Here is a 15667-nt window from a genome sequence, read left to right as displayed (position 1 = left end):
TTGTACCACTTATAAAATCTTGTTTTCGATAGTGCTTGCTCACCGAAGGTTTTCTACAACATTTTCAACCTTTCTGGCAGCAGCAATTTCACACCGCACACAAAGTTTAATGGAACTGCCTAGCTGAACAGTCTCAGACATTAAGAAAAACCAAGAATTCCCTTTTACTTTTCACTAATTAACGTTTTGAAGCATAGTTTTATACAGAACTTATGCCAGTGACTAAGAAATAGAAACCATTAACATTCTCGTTACCTTTTGGCCACAGTGTTATGTGTGTGTAGGGAAGTTGTTGGCAAGAACTCTTAGCAACAACCATAATAGAGTAACTATTTCAAATAGATTGATTGTTTTTTTTGTATGATGTCGTTTGCTGTTCTTTTCTGATCCAAGATGGAACGTCATTGAAGTATTAGATTTTAAAATTAACGAACAATACTTCTATTCTAGCACTTTCCATCGCAATTGCCACTAACAAACAGCAACCGAATGGTGGTGTCGCAATGTTTCGTATTCCTCGTCTTCCGTTATCTCGTTTCGCAAACGGAAAGTGAATCATGCATTCCGTAGGTCTTGCACTTCAAACCGCGTATCTCCTATCGGAGGGCGTTAGTGCCGGTAGCTTGAGCTCGTTCGAGAGATTGCGATTTGGGACAACCCTTTGTCTAAAAGTCAAAGCCATCGTCTGTCATTTGCCTGGCCTCAGCAGACGCCCCGTAATTAGCATAAGTCACAGTCCATAGCATATAAGTCATCGTGACCCGTTAATCGGGCAAACGACCTTCAGAGGTCGAGGTCGCAGAATTTTTGGGGAAAAAACCGCGTTTTCAGCGAAAACAAACGAAGGCTATGGTAGAGAAGGAAGGAACGATCGAGAGAGAGAGAGAGAGAGAGAACGAGTGCGCGAGAAGATCTGTCCCTAGTATGCTGGTGTTAGTGTGGGTTCGGCCGAGGATCATCCAAGCCTGACGCTACGCACACGATCGTTCAGGTAGGTAGGGCCAGAGTGAGACAGTGAGCTGATGGGCGCGCACAGCGGCGAGAGCGAGAGACACAAGAAAGAGGCACGACGCACTACGGTAAACAACCGCGCAAACTCCAGCGTGTGTGTGCGTGTCTTTGGAGGCCCGCCGGGCGTGTGTGCGCCAGAAAGCATTAGTATAAAGCGACGTAGCAAACGCACTGCGGAGCTTAGTTGATCAGTGATCGCGTGAGTGTGTTTGCTTGTCCGATAAGCCCCGATATTGTTTGCGAACCAATCTGTCGAACCAACAGGAGAAAGCCTGTTAATCCTAAGAAGAAACGGGGAAACCACGAAAGTTTGCGGTCGAAGTCCTAGCTGGCGTGTGCGCGTGTGTGTGAATGTGCTGTAGTCAATCGATAGCACGACGATGATCTCGGAACTGTTCCAAACGATGCACAAGGCCCGCTTCAGCGGCATCCGGATTGTGCCGGAGAACTCGCCCTCGCTGCAGCAGCAGTGCGTGCGGGCGTTCGTCGAGAGCCTGCTGCGGGCCGAGCGCAGCAGCGAGCAGGTGATGCAGCAGCTCCAACTGCTGCCGGCTCCGCTGCTGACGTCGATCCTCGATCGGATGTGCAGCTATCCGCAGCTGCGCGGGACGCTGCGCGCCGAGTTGACCGACCCGGTGACGTTCATGAAGCTCTTCAACGGGTACGCCCCGGACCAGGGCACGCTCGAGAAGTGTCTGCGGGAAGCGGCCCTGGGCGGACGCCCGCAGGTCCTGAAGGACCTCGCTAACCGCTACTGTGATATGCTGCGCACGGTGGTCCTGCCCACGGTGCTGGGCCGGACCGCGGAGACCGGCGATGGGGCGGCGGCGGCCATCACCATCATGGGGCGCGTGCTGGAGACGCTCAAGTTCGGTGACTACCTGTGCGAGGCCGGTTGGTGCCGGTCGGCGGTCGATGTTCTGACCGTGACCGAAGAGCTGGTGAGCCTGCTCGATGCGCACCGCGGAACGTCACCGCGCGGCCACTTGGCGGCCAAGTGTCGCGTGCAGCTGCTGCGCGCCCAGATCGGCGCCTGTCAGACGGTGCGGGCGGCCAGTACCGTCGAAAAGTTGCTGTCCTTCGTTCACGCAACGGAGCAGCAGCAACGGCGGCCGGATGGTTCACCACCGCCCACCGGCACCCTTCTAGTCAAGGTGTTCCTGCAGCTCGGGAGCTACTACTACTACGTGCACGATCTCTCTCGCTGCCATTTTTGGGCACTGCGCGCCCTCGCGACGCTGGACGCGAGCGCGGAGTCGACGCCGGCGGCGGCCGGCGATGTGATCGAGGTGCTGCAGCTAATCGCCCAGTTCTGCATCGCGAAGGAGCGCCACGACCTTGGCAACATGCTGATCAGCCAGGCGGTGCGGCGGGCCCGGACCCACTACGGAAGTCTGCACCGCCGGTACGCGGACGTCCTTCAGCAGTACGGGTTCGCGTTGCTGCGCATGAACGCGACCGGACCAGCGACCACCGCGTTTACCGAGTGTCTCGACATTGTCGGCCGCGTTTACGGTCTGCTCAGCCCGCACGCCGTCGTCCTGGAGGGCTACCTGGCGCACTGTCTCTACCTGCGGTCGCACACCACGGGCCGCTTCGATATGGCGCTCCGGCACGCCAACGCTGCCCTAGAACTGGTCCGCCAGCTGATGCCCACGAGCCGGCTGATCCGCCGCCAGCTGGAGGCGACCCGTGATCTGATCCTGCGCGGACCGGACCGTAACCGGGAGACCAAAGAGAGTGACCCGGCCCGCGAGCGGGACTATCGTCCGTTTACGCTGCACGAAATCCGCGAGAAGTTCTTCGAGCTGGACTCGTTGTTCGAAAGGGAAGCGGCATCGGCGACGGCGGCCTCGAACCTGCTGGTGTGCTGATGGGGTGGTGTGATGGAGCAGAGCGAAAATCTCGAAGGACACCGAGATCAGTTTATTATGTCTCCTACGTTTTTCTTTTTATCCATTTTGTTCGCCACTTTGTCGAATAGGAAGTAGGAAGGCGCGCAAGGTCCCACCAAACCTCCCCGCCGAAAAAGGCCCCCTAAAGATAAAGCTAGACCCTAAGAGAGTGAGTGAGCGGGAGAGGAAGCGAGTGGTGGAGAGAGAGAGAGGAGACGTTACCGCCTAAAGTCCAATCTGAGACGTCTATTTTTGTAAGACGCTTCAAGTCTAATAAAACGTAAGCATTTGAAAACAATCTTGATAAAAACAAACAAAAGCTCTTCTCGCTTAATTACGTCAATTTCCGATCGGATTTTGGAAAAAATGGAGAACGACGTCATTCCGAGCCGGTGTGCCGTGCTCGAATTGGTAAGATGTTGGTGGACCCTGTTTTCAACCTTCGCAAGGTTCAAGGTTTGCAGAGGCCAAGATCAGGAGGGCACCGTGCTGACGTGTTCTGTTTGTTTCGACTTTTTCTCAAACATCTTCCACAGAGATTCGATCGTAAGAAATCTGAAAGGATCGTTCCCTCGAACGATGGTACCACTCCAAACTCGTTGCAGCTTCGCCTGTCGGTGATTTTCAAAGAAACTCACCGACGTGCAGTACTTCGGAACCGGGGTCGACAATTTGAGGTGAGGATTAGTTTGCAGTATTTTGCTTCTCTGAATTCCCGGTATGCAATGCTTGTTTCTGTTGTTGCAGGTACGAAAAATGTTGGTTCATTTTACATCCAGTGGAAAATGCTACGAAATGCTATGAAAAAGGTTATCTCACAACGACAATCAACACGAACAGTGATCCTACGAGCTTCGATTTCATTTTCTATTTTTTAGTTGCTGCCAATATGCCTTACAAGCAAAGAAGGGCGTCGTAATGGAAGGTGGTGGCATTAGGAGGCTCAGAGTAATTTTAAGTTTAGAATAGGTTAGTTGAGTCCAAATGGTATACAAATTATTGTTTCGTTTTCATTAGACCATCTCATTTTGCTATTCAAATTGCCAAACTGTCGACAAAGAATACTATTGGGGTGTTTTGTGTCGTTTTTTATAATTCTTTGCGTCATAAAGGACCAGATTTGTTCATCAATGATCTCATTGATCATTATGATTGATTGATTGTCTCTGTTGATGTTGAGTACCGCTTCAATTTTTCGAAATATTGCTATCGACGGAAATGAGGTACTGCTGAAATTATCATTACTGTTCAAATTGTCTTTGGCCGCTCAAACCTATATCACACACATGTTAACTGACTACGATATGTCCAAAAGATTTTGGTTAAATTATGCTACTCGTTGCTATTTCATCGAGGTTATTCCACTCCAAGTAGAAGCAACATCGGGGCATCGATAGTTGGAGTTGTGTTTCGGAAAAATCGAAACTTTCGACGGGACACTAATCGAATTTTCATTATACTATGGACCTCGTGCTCTGGTTGGTTGAATTTCCTGTTGGTTGAACCCTCCTTCAGTGGAGCCAGAGAGCAGCAGGATCCACAGAACTGACGAGCGGTACTTTCGTAACATTTTTCCGCCCGCCACGCCGGTTGGTCGGTCGCATATAAATTATCGACCCCGGCCATATGGCTTGGACCGTGAGTCGAGCGGTCAAGTAGTTAATAATTCAATTTTGTTCCCTGCTCCAACACACACACACGCAGCCCGGCCGGCCGGTACCGGCAGTTCCGGTTTCGGTGGGGTAGAATGTGGCCACCATTTAAATTATGCACTAAAATGATGTGCACTACCACGCTCTATGTCGCTCTCTATCTCTCTCTCTCTCTTGCTCTCTCGGAACATCATTAATTTGCAGTTTGTTGACTGTAGCAGCCAAACGGACCATTAGACTGCAACAAACATATGTAAAACACGATAACCGGAGACCGGCGGGCGCCAGCCTTTGTTGGCACGAGATTGTTAATTTTGGGCCGAATCTCCCGTCAGCTCATTGTTGCGGGCCTTCCCATCCCAGAGCAACAATGTGTTGATGCCCCATTTAACCCGCGAGTGTTACTGACAGCGTGTTCTACCGATTGACGGTTTCTGCCATCCGGGGTTCCGGACTGCCCTGCCTGACGGTGGCGTATGCAAATCGAGGCCAAAGGTCTGCGACACTTTGCCCATCAGTCAAATTGTGGGCCACCAGTGTCGCAGCGTACCGAAAAAGGATGTACCTTTTCATCGGCACTTCGGGCGCTGCCATCGCCATCAGGCGGCGAGCGAGATAAGCGCGGAACAATCGCCCAAATCCAGTCCCTCAGGACCAGCGAACACCCGGGTTCGTTACGATAAATTGAATAACAATTAGGCTAATCGTCGAGCCGACCAGAATCACCGATGCAGCAGATGCACTGGGGATAGAGAAGGTGCAGCACAACGACCCTTGGCTGGGAGCGGTAATTGCTGGCAGCGGTATTTCAAATTGATAGCTTTAATCGGGAGCAGAGTCGCCACAACAACCGCCGCGGACTAATTGGGCCCCACGGCACAGGAACTAAATCAAATCGAATCGCAATGGATTGGACCCACGAACATCGGACTTGTGCTCCGAAGTGATGTCTGCATGTTCAGCACCAACTTGTCAAGCTTTTGGACCGGGCATTTGGGGCGAAATCGTTCACCGGGCTTGTCGACGTGACCCGTCGATTGAGTGTAAATTCGATTCTGGGGCTACTGTAGTATAATTTGATAAAATACTCAAACGCTCTGCAGCGCCGCGGTGTACGTAACCTAAAAGGCTTAACTTATGCCCTAGAGGGAGATCTGCCCTGCGGCACAAAACCGTTAGGCGAAGAAGACGTATGGAACGGCGAAACACTACCGTCCATCCAAGGCTTTGCCGCTTCCTGTTTCCAACCGGTTTCGACTAGGTTCCCAACCTAGACGGGATAGTTTGACGAGATATGCACACACACGGCGAGCCAGCCATCAGCCGAGCCGTGTTCCGGACTGCACCGGAGATTGTTTATTAGCCACACAAATCTCTACCCAGTCACGCCCTGCTGCTGCGTAGCGCCGTGTTTTGACGCCTTATCAAACACCGACATCGATCCGATACACGGGCGATGCACGTGCCGGACGACGGTATCCTCCGCCGGACCGAGACCGGCCACCGGGACCGGAAAACTAAATATGCTCCAATAACGATCGAAAGTTGCATCAGACGAACTCTCGTTGTGGTTTCCCACAGGAAGACTGCGCTGCGCGCTCGGTCGAGAGTGTTTAGCACACGTTGTTCGCTAGAATAATTTAATACTGGCGCCTACGACCTCTCCGTCGTCATCAGAATCGTCTGTGGAATCGATTGCGCAATCAGCGTGGGGTTGCGTTTCTCCCAGAATAAGAATGCCACGACTCTGCCACCTTCAAACTCCTTGCCATCGGTCCTTTCCGTTGCTTTGGTCAGCCACAACCTGCAGCCGGTTCCGATTGCAGCTCGTTGCGGACCCTCTGGCTTACGTGGCCACACACGTGTGGTATGCATAGTCCACAGGAACTATTTCAAGAGCAACGTGCGGCAACGTGTGCCAACGTGAGTCGCTGTTTGTAGGACAACCACTGATGTAGGTGGGTTGATCAGTACTTGACTTACCAAAAGACACCATCACCGATGGAAAACAAAAACAAACAAAATATTTTCAAACAACAACATCGACTTAAACACTCAGTCCCAATTCATATCAACCCACGTTGTGATGACGGTGCCACAGGAACGAAGACACAGAGGTTTATCGATTCGATTAAACATTTACTCTCTTTCATTAGTCGGGCAGCGTCGGTGGCGGTGCTATGCCGATTGCATACCCAGCAGGCGCTTTTGCGCTCGCGAAGCCGAAGACAAAACGGTTATAAATCAACTTTAAAAAGTGAGGATTTTTGTTATATTTTCCTAAAATAAATCAGTTTTCTATGACCAATCCGATATTTTTTTGACTGGATAAGTTTCTATAAAATTGGTATGTTAAAATGATTTCCCTTTTTTCAATAGAAGACTCTTCCCACACTAAAAAAATCAGGTACAGTGTGTATCAAAAGTTTGTATGATTTTAAATAATACTTTCGAGCATCAATAATAATAATGCAATGCAATAGGTTATTTATTATACTGGAACGTGTGTATTACACATAAAATGTTCAGTTTAATCAAAACACATGCAAACAAAACCAAAACCAAAGTGCCTAGATTCTTCCTAAAACAAACTATGTCCGCCTTCTGCATACAAATTCCCCACAGTTTGGCAGTACGTCTATCCGATTACTGATAGTCAATTATGATTAATAAGCCTTTATTAGGCCACCCTCGAGCCTCGTTATGCGCAGTGTGCAATCAATATTCAATTTCTGCCTCCCCCGTTGTATCTGAGGCGCACTTCGGTGGTCAGATTGGAAATGTGACGGTTGTGAGCCACAGAGTCCGTACTTACACAGTGTTTCATTGATGTGGCGGGCTCGCGGGTTTTTTCGAGTGCGGCGAGCAATCTGCAGAGACAGAAGGCAAGAGTTATAAATTAACAAATGTCTTGTAGCGGATGCAATACAATGTATTAGCGATATAAGCGATCACCGACTCGCAGCGCGAACATGTTTCGCGCACATCTTTGGCAAAGTTTGCACAACTTTTCAAACATCAGCATGGGCCCGATACGTCATCGCACGACGGTTTTGCACTTTGGTGTAAACCCCTTATAGAGAGCAAACGGTGGGAAATGTGAAAGCTTCACCGGAAGTCAACCGGATGACATATATCGATTGGAACTTCATTTTCCTAATGGCTGGACCATCCACTTCTTGGGCCGGAAAAATCAAAAACCCCTCCCCGGTCCGCGGGTTGATGAACGTGAATATTTCATGAGAGCAGTAACAGCACGGCGCGGCTTGCGTATCACGCGAGTCCACCCGGGTCCTGCTGCTCCGATTCTGACGTTTTATGTTGGTGGAATTTTTCTTTTTTTTTCCCCTAGCCAGCGCACGTGGAGGATGATTTATTCATGAATGCTACCCGCGAAACATGAACGGGATTTTTACATGAGAATATAATTTCGGCGATGCGTTGTGGGCACGCGCGCGCGTCAGCCGCGAGAATATTTGGCTCCCGCTGTCAAAAGCTCCACTTTGCACGGTTTGAGCGATGTTTGAGGCTTTCCCCGTTCTGTTCTGAGCAACGGGCCTAATCTACCCGTTAAAACGTAACCGCCTGATTGATAATGTTTCAATTGATGGTCCGCTCGCCCCGTTAATGGAGTGTGGCCGGCATCGCCCGGACCGTTTCACTTTCGCTTCATTAAGTGCAACGACCAACTCCCACCCACGTACGCCAGCGGTGGCCAATTATGCTGGCCAGCAACGCTAAGCGATCATACACGCGTGGAACAAAACTCTGATGCATCGCCATGCGGCCATCGACCGTGTCGTTATGTTGGGCTCCCAATTTTCGATTTTCACACTCGTGTTCACACGCCCAGCAACCAAACGATGCCAGCGGGCATCGATTGACAGCTAACGGAGTTCAATCAAGGCTTAGTTTCTCGTGTTATAATTACCTGTCACCAACTAACATTGAAACGTGTTTTCAAGGATGAGTATTGGGAAACTCAAACAGTATTGACTATTGACCGTTCAATCTTTTAGTTACAATAAAACAAAAATGCTCCTTAAGTCACACACACCATAACCGGCTTTCCATCATCCATAATTATGTTTCAGACAACATCATCGCTTGCCACAAATGTTACAGTTCGCCCCGTATTGCTCGTACCTTTAAATTGCTCTATCTTCCTTCACGGGCCAGTCTTGCTTCCGTTGAAGCGTTATGAGATAGCGACACACGTAAAGTGAAAAAAATCACAGTTCCAAAAGGAAGCACGTGCTGTTGGTCGGCGCAACAGTCGGAGGGAGGAAGATACCGGGCAAAAGAATGCAATCCAGCATAGAGTTGGTAGGCTAACGCTTTTGGCGCACTCCGCCGTGCATGCTGTTCTACTTCGGACGAAGATGAACAACCCATCGCTTCGGCCCACGGACGGAAGGTACGTGATCTCGCGCGCAGCGGCAAGATTTCCTGCTTTTCTGACAGCCAAACACCGGGGAGCCGTCAGCGAAAGTTACGGCGCAAAGTCCAGGGGACCGGCAAAACGACGTGCTACACGCCCGCAAGCATCTCGACGCTGCATGACGTTGTTGAAGTTGATGGACTGCAGACAAGTGGGAGCGTTTAGAAGAGTTGAAGAATGGGCTCCCCTCGGTTGACATGGGATTGGAAAGTTTTGTGCAAGTGTTCTACCGGTGACTCTGCGCAAAGAGGAGCTTAGCCTACGGTTCACTACACGTTCAGGAACAGTACAAGCGTGAAACATGCATGTGATAAGTAACGAAAGAATTCCGCCGACAGTTTTCGTCATTGAACAAAATCAAGCAAGTTACTTTGTAACAAACTGAAAAATTACAACTAAAGTAGGTTTAGTTGTTAGTTTAGTTTATTTAGAGATTTATTTTTCTATTTTTGTGGTTGACATTGAGATAAATCTTATTTATTCATTACTGTCAACAAATTGTAACTTTCATAAATCCATCCAACAGTTGCTCCATTTTCTCATTAATTTCGTAAACAATGCAACTATACATTATTGGTTAATGCAATACAAAACTTTAAAATCTCACGGCGTCTAAAACCAAACCACAAAAACCTTTTGCGGAGCACATTGAAAGCCATTTGCTAATTTATGGTTTCCATGCACACTCGCAGTATTTGTCAAACGCCGGCTTCGCATGTTCACCACATTTTCAGAACGTCATTATCTCTCTGTGAACGAACGATTCCGTTCATTTTATGTGCTACATGCGTAGGGCAGCAGCAGTGGGGTAAATGCGTCGAGGTTCCACTAAAAACCGAAACCGATGAAAATGTGTCCGTGAAGCGCGTACCAACTTCCTGTTAGCGAAGAAAACGGAAAGGTTACTTGTGAAACACGGCGAGACAGAAAGAGAGGCGAACTGATGTTTCTGGTAAGACATCTTCCGCCTACGAAGCTGTGTTTAGGTGAGGGACACACTTGCCATCTTTCGCGAATGGAAAACTCAACATCCGGTGTGGCCGGATGAAGCTCCTTGTGTTGTTTTTTTTTGTTGTTGGAAGGACGTGAAAGGGTGTGCCGGTGATTTTTCGTGTCGTACGTTGCTGTATGTGGCCGTGTGTGCCCAAAAATATATCCAAATGGAGAAATGGAGGAAAGATATTTCTAAAATTTTAAAGCGACTTGCTTTAAGCAATTATGACGTGATGAATCAAGAATCAAAGTAGGAAAAAATAAAAAAAAACATAGGAATAAAAACAAGAAATAGGAATGTAGAGAATCACTCCCAGTCCATTCGGGAATTTTGTAGTGTACTTTTCGGTCTATTTTGTAGTGTATTTTTTAAGCTCCATCTGATTTATTTCGGTCCAGACTTTTCACTATGATACGTTTGATCGAAAGTGATGAACCGCAAAAGGTACACTTATTCTCGAAGCCAAAAACCGGATTACTTACGGCTTACGACAGGATTGAAGGGGTTTTTATGCGATCTGCAAAAACTCTCGTCGCTGCGTGGTCTTACAAATGTTGTTCTTTTTTACTTACGTCGGTTTTTTACTCCGTCAGTATCATTAGCGGTTGCGCGTGAAGAGAGTTATGTTTTGTATACCGCACACTTTTGAGTAAGTTTGCGATATTTTTTTTGTCTTTTTGCCGGCAAACCCACGTGGGAAGAAATGCCTCCTGCTTGCTATCGGTCGCTCAAAGGATGCTGGCTGCTGGCAGCGAGGCAATATGCATAATCCGCCGGCGTTATTGTTTGATTTGGAAATCTTCCACACGGTCTTCATTTTCGTAAGGACAAATATTGAAACGTGCCTCCCGGCAGATAGCGTGACGTTTACAAGGAACGCGAACGGAAGCTTTTGCCGAGCCGGATCCGAATATGCTCCGGCGAAGGATGATGGATTGATGGTAGGGTAAAAATAATGCCTGCGCCATGAGAATAAGAGTGGCACGCGAAATGCTTAAACATTATGCCATTATGCAGCACGGGCATGATTTCTTGTAGTGGCACCGGTTGCACAACGTTTTTCTTTACGGGGCCGGGTGTGGCGAGAACCGGCGATGCTGGCGGCTTTTCTTGAGTTTTTCTTTTGTTGGACGAATTTTTCGGTAGAATAAACACCTGCCTCCCGACGTGCAAGGCGTGTGGCTTGTGTTTGCATTTGCTTAAAATCCGAACAACGCGAAAATGCGAAAAGTTACCCTTCTGGGACCGCCAAGGAAAAGGGAAGCCAAAAAATGAGGATCCTCTTTTTTTCGCCCTCCCCGAGACGCTCTTGGCTGGTCTTTAAAACTCTGCCTCGGTAAGAACCGCGGCGCACTGAACGTAATGCTGAGTGGCACCCGTTGAAGAGCTGCCATCGTGAGACGAGGTCGACGAGCATTTTTCTCGTAATTGCTTTGACCGCTTCGAGCAAACTTTAGCTACGAAGAACGAAATGGAAAGAAAAGCAAAATTTTACGAGGCTAGTTTTATGTTGCTATGTTTTACAAAATCAACAGGAGATCACAGCAGGTCAGAGGTACCATTTTGCTATTCTAATTGCATACTGACAGGCGCTTTCAAGCAGGCTCTGAAATGCTGTATGGATTCTTCGCATTACAAACCGAACTGGCAATCCTAACAATGTTACGATAAGATACGTTGAAAACCGTTTGTTGTAATGTTGGGGCGTTCCCATAGGATTCGTTTTTCTTGTTTGCCATTAAAGAGGTCTAAATTTGAATTTTTAACTGTCGAATCGATAATCCTATTACTGGGTTCGTCGGAACCGGGTTCTGTCGCGTTGGTTTCAACTTCCACTTTCTCTCTCTCTCTCTCTCCAGAGCCCTAATGAGTTTTTGCGAACATAAAATGATTGCAAGAAGTGGTATTTACATCAAAGAGTTAGTGTTTACCTCACAACCTCAATAACCTCACAAAATCATCATTTAGCACACACGCTGGAGCAAACGCACTATTTTGCAATGCCACAGCCGGCCAGTTGTGGCGGCCCCATCATTACCTGTTCTTTTTAACGACGCAATAAGCCGGCTTGTTCCGGGGCCGTTTAGCGTCACGTAGTAACTTAGTCCACAGGTTACCGGCCACCAGCAGCATGTGTCATCGTTGCCTGTCTCGTTGTTTCGATGCGCAAGACGAACGCACCCGCATACAAGCATTGCATTGCTGTAGTTGCATTCGCCGCTCCGCTCATAATGGACGGTCGTAACACGATTGCATCAACATGGGGGGGCCTCTGAATGGGAATGATACTTGATGAAACACTCGCCGACGGATCGGGCTCGATGATCCACGATGCGACATTTTTATTATTTTTTCTCCTTGCTTGCGAAAATGGCGCACTTTAATCTAATTTCGTTCGCCTGCCACTCTGCGCGCCTGCTTGGTTGCAACTTGTAAGCGTTAAAAGCATAGTTGAAGTAGTAGCAACGCCAGCATAAAACACACACAGCTCCTAGAAACTACTAAGCATAGCAGGCCGGTTCCTTTCCGATCGACACACGTTTTCCACGCTTTATTATTGTGCATCGCAAAAGGATTACAATTTTACTATTTGGGGATTCGAACTCGTGTCGTTCGGCGTACTACCCAACGTGAAGTAAAACACAGCTTATCACCTCGATCGAACTATTTGCTTGTCTTGAATGCCTTCGTCCAAATTGACCGCGAACGAAGAGTTTCTCGGAGGTTGATTGGCTGTTATTTTCAAGAAATTTCCAACATCGCGGTTGTCCGTCGTCGCGAAATCGAAAAGCCAGATTAAATCGTCTTGCGACAGACGAGACACTCGCGGTGGCATTTGGCCAAGCCGGCCGCGGGCCAGGTCAGACCGCAAAAGGTTTCCATCTGATTTCAACAGCTCGAGAAGATACGGAATCCAGTGGCCAGTTTTGATCTACGTGCGAAACGCTCCCCACCAGCAGATGGCGCACGTTCGAGCGCGCGAATTTTAAATTCGCATCGCGAGTCCTGGGCCAGGGCAGAACACGCGGCAGCACAGCTCGTGCCCCACGCGATCAACATTCGATCGGCGCGCGTTAATAGTGAGTGTTGCGGTTCGGTTCCTGTGGGTTTCCTTTGTTTGCGAAGTGACAACCCGTTTTTTTATGACCCGGAAGCATCGTGCCAGACTAGGCAAACGTCGTCGGTAAAATTGCAAGCAAAACATGGCCGATGCTACATACTGAGCGGGTGTAATGTGCGTGACAAAGTAAACAGTCAATCCGGGGCGGTGATGGATGGACCGGGCTTGATTAATTTTGGTTTTCGTAGCTTACATTTAACAACAGGACCCACACCAAGCTTTGAACTACTCTGTCAACACGCGTCGCAAAGTTATGGCTACAAGTAATGTGATTTATTTTTCAATTTAAACATGTTTACATGCCACTTTATCCAACTCGGCTGTGTGATTGTGAATAATTAAGTAATGCAAATATTATGTTTTATTTCCAAATACATTAACCCTCTGTGAGGGATGCGTCAGCTCGGTTTGCTCAATTCCATTCCATTGTTTAAGAATTAATAAACTCTGCAACATCTGCATTAAACACTTTTTGCTTAATTCAATATTTTTGAATTAAGCTTATGACGTAGCTTCTCCATCAAGGCCCTGTGGCCCCTTTCGGAGGCCCCTAGTTCGTTCGTTCTCGTTCGGGGAAAAACAATTTTCATATCTCGTTTTCAGCGCTCAACCACCAATTGGACTAATAATAGGTTCTGAATGAGCGCTGTGTCCGTGTCGTTTCCAACCAACAAAACCACCAACTTTGCAATCGATATTGAATAATTTCATAACCTGACCCCTGACTGTTGGACTGGTCTTCCCTGCGCGGTGACTGTGGAATAGAACTTCGGAGGTCACGGTGACCGCAAGTCAATTACTTCAGCCTGTACACTGCGCGACTGTCACGGGCCCTTGGCCCAGGTGCGGTCGGCCGGAAAAGCGTCAACGCGAATCAAAGTTTTTCCTAACGACCGCAGGCTACTCCAAGCGCCGTAGAGGGAGTGTGTGTGAGGGAGAGCAAGAGTCGTTGGAATTAGTTTTCCATTTCAATCCCTCGCGTTTTCCAAACTCGGCCCGGAGACTTGGATTACGCTTACATTAGCATACGAAAGCAGTTGGTGCCTCCGCGGGTCCGGGACTCGAAGTCCTACAAAGGGGCCATCTCGGCAGGAGCGGTGCTTCCGCCGGGGGTGGTTGTTTTGAAGGCTACGTGCCTTGGCCACCCGAGGGACCCTGTGGTGCTGTGGTGCTGTGGAGGAAGCGGTTTAATCGCTTCTATCGACAATTTTTACGTAACTCTCCGGCCGTCGTCGATGTCGTTCTCGGGCGGTTCTGATCCACGCAACGGGTGGCTCGCGTCTCACGTTACTGGCTTCCAGCTCCAGAGTGAGGCACGATAGGTAGCGCAGGGCAAGCCCCACCGGTCGAAGTGTACAATCCCAGTGTACAGTTCCACAGAGGGCGCATCCTTCCCGCATCTTCCCCGGTGTGGGCGTAATTGGGCGAACTACTTTGGGACGACAAACAGGATCATAACCGCCACAGTTTAGCTGGCGACGTGAGCGTGGAGCTTATTGGCTGCGCCTTCGGGGTCGGATTCGGATTTGTGTCGGAGGCGCACGTTATGAAATCACGCGAAAAGTTCGACACCGAGTGACGGCAAAGAGGCCACAAACAAGTTGATCTTCCAGCGAAATGAGGAAATATTCACTACGTAGGATTTGGAATGTCATCTGTGGCCGGGGTCGTTATAACGAGCAGAGGCCTGACTGTGATATATGGGCCGTTCTCCTCTGTTGCGCGTTTAATAGGGTACGGCGGGAGTAACGGGAAGAACTATTTGGGAGAGATTGTTTTTAGTACCTAACGTAGCATATTCTCTGCGAAGCTCGTTTCATCGCAGTACCGTCATACGACTTACGAGGGACAGTAAAGTGGCTTTATCGCCGTCTTTATTCCCTGGTGTTGTAACCCATTGGCCTATATTTAGCTTTCATTAGCTACATGACTCATAGTTATAGGTGCCAACTTGCCAAACATTGTTGTGAATGTGACAACGCATTTCAAATTATTAGTTAATTTAAAAAAATAGAAATTTCAGACTTTTTGACCATTTTTCTTTGTTTCTAAAAATAGCACATTGGGTCTCCACATCACAGTACCTTTCCGGAGTTCAATTTTGAAACATCAATTATAGTAGCTTATTTTGAGACCTATATCTTGTGTAAAGAACGCACATCTTACAGAGTTTTATTTGAGGTCTAGACGGTGTTAGTTTGTGACTAGAGAACTTTTCGCTTGACCTGGGCAAGCAATTGTAGCTCACATTCTGGCATTTGCAGGATCGAAGTATTCATTTTCCATTGTTTGTTCCGATAACTTACTCAACGTCAAACTCATTTGCACGTTGGTGTTGGCTATCTAGCATATCTAACAGTGTGCCCCCCGGAGTCGGGTCGGGATGTACCCAAAAACAAAAAAATTGTCAAAAACCAAACGAACGGTGCAACGCGGAAAGATTGGCCGGTCCGGTGCGGCGTTACAGGAAGTAACGCAATTTGTCATCACTCGCAAACACTCGCACCAGAGGGCGCTGCGCGCACCACGGCGCGTGCAACTTCCGTGCTGGCA

The 15667-nt window shown here is 48.4% G+C and overlaps 1 protein-coding gene across 1 annotated transcript; it reads left to right on the top strand.

The window, feature by feature from the left end:
• Positions 1–1208: 1208 nt before the first annotated feature.
• LOC128269426 (amyloid protein-binding protein 2-like) lies at positions 1209–3242 on the top strand. The gene has a single exon (XM_053006885.1). It carries the CDS (start codon positions 1392–1394, stop codon positions 2883–2885), a length of 1494 nt encoding a protein of 497 aa, XP_052862845.1. The 5' UTR covers positions 1209–1391; the 3' UTR covers positions 2886–3242.
• The last annotated feature ends 12425 nt before the right edge of the window (positions 3243–15667 follow it).

The sequence above is a fragment of the Anopheles cruzii genome, chromosome 2, assembly GCF_943734635.1.
Source record: "Anopheles cruzii chromosome 2, idAnoCruzAS_RS32_06, whole genome shotgun sequence".
Lineage (NCBI taxonomy): Eukaryota > Metazoa > Arthropoda > Insecta > Diptera > Culicidae > Anopheles > Anopheles cruzii.
The sequence above is the reverse complement of the archived record's forward strand: the minus strand, read 5'-3'. Positions and strand labels throughout refer to the sequence as shown.

What these genes read in the sequence shown, in the direction of transcription:
- LOC128269426 (XM_053006885.1), top strand. Translation starts at nt 1,392, where the DNA reads ATGATCTCGGAACTGTTCCAAACGATGCACAAGGCCCGCTTCAGCGGC.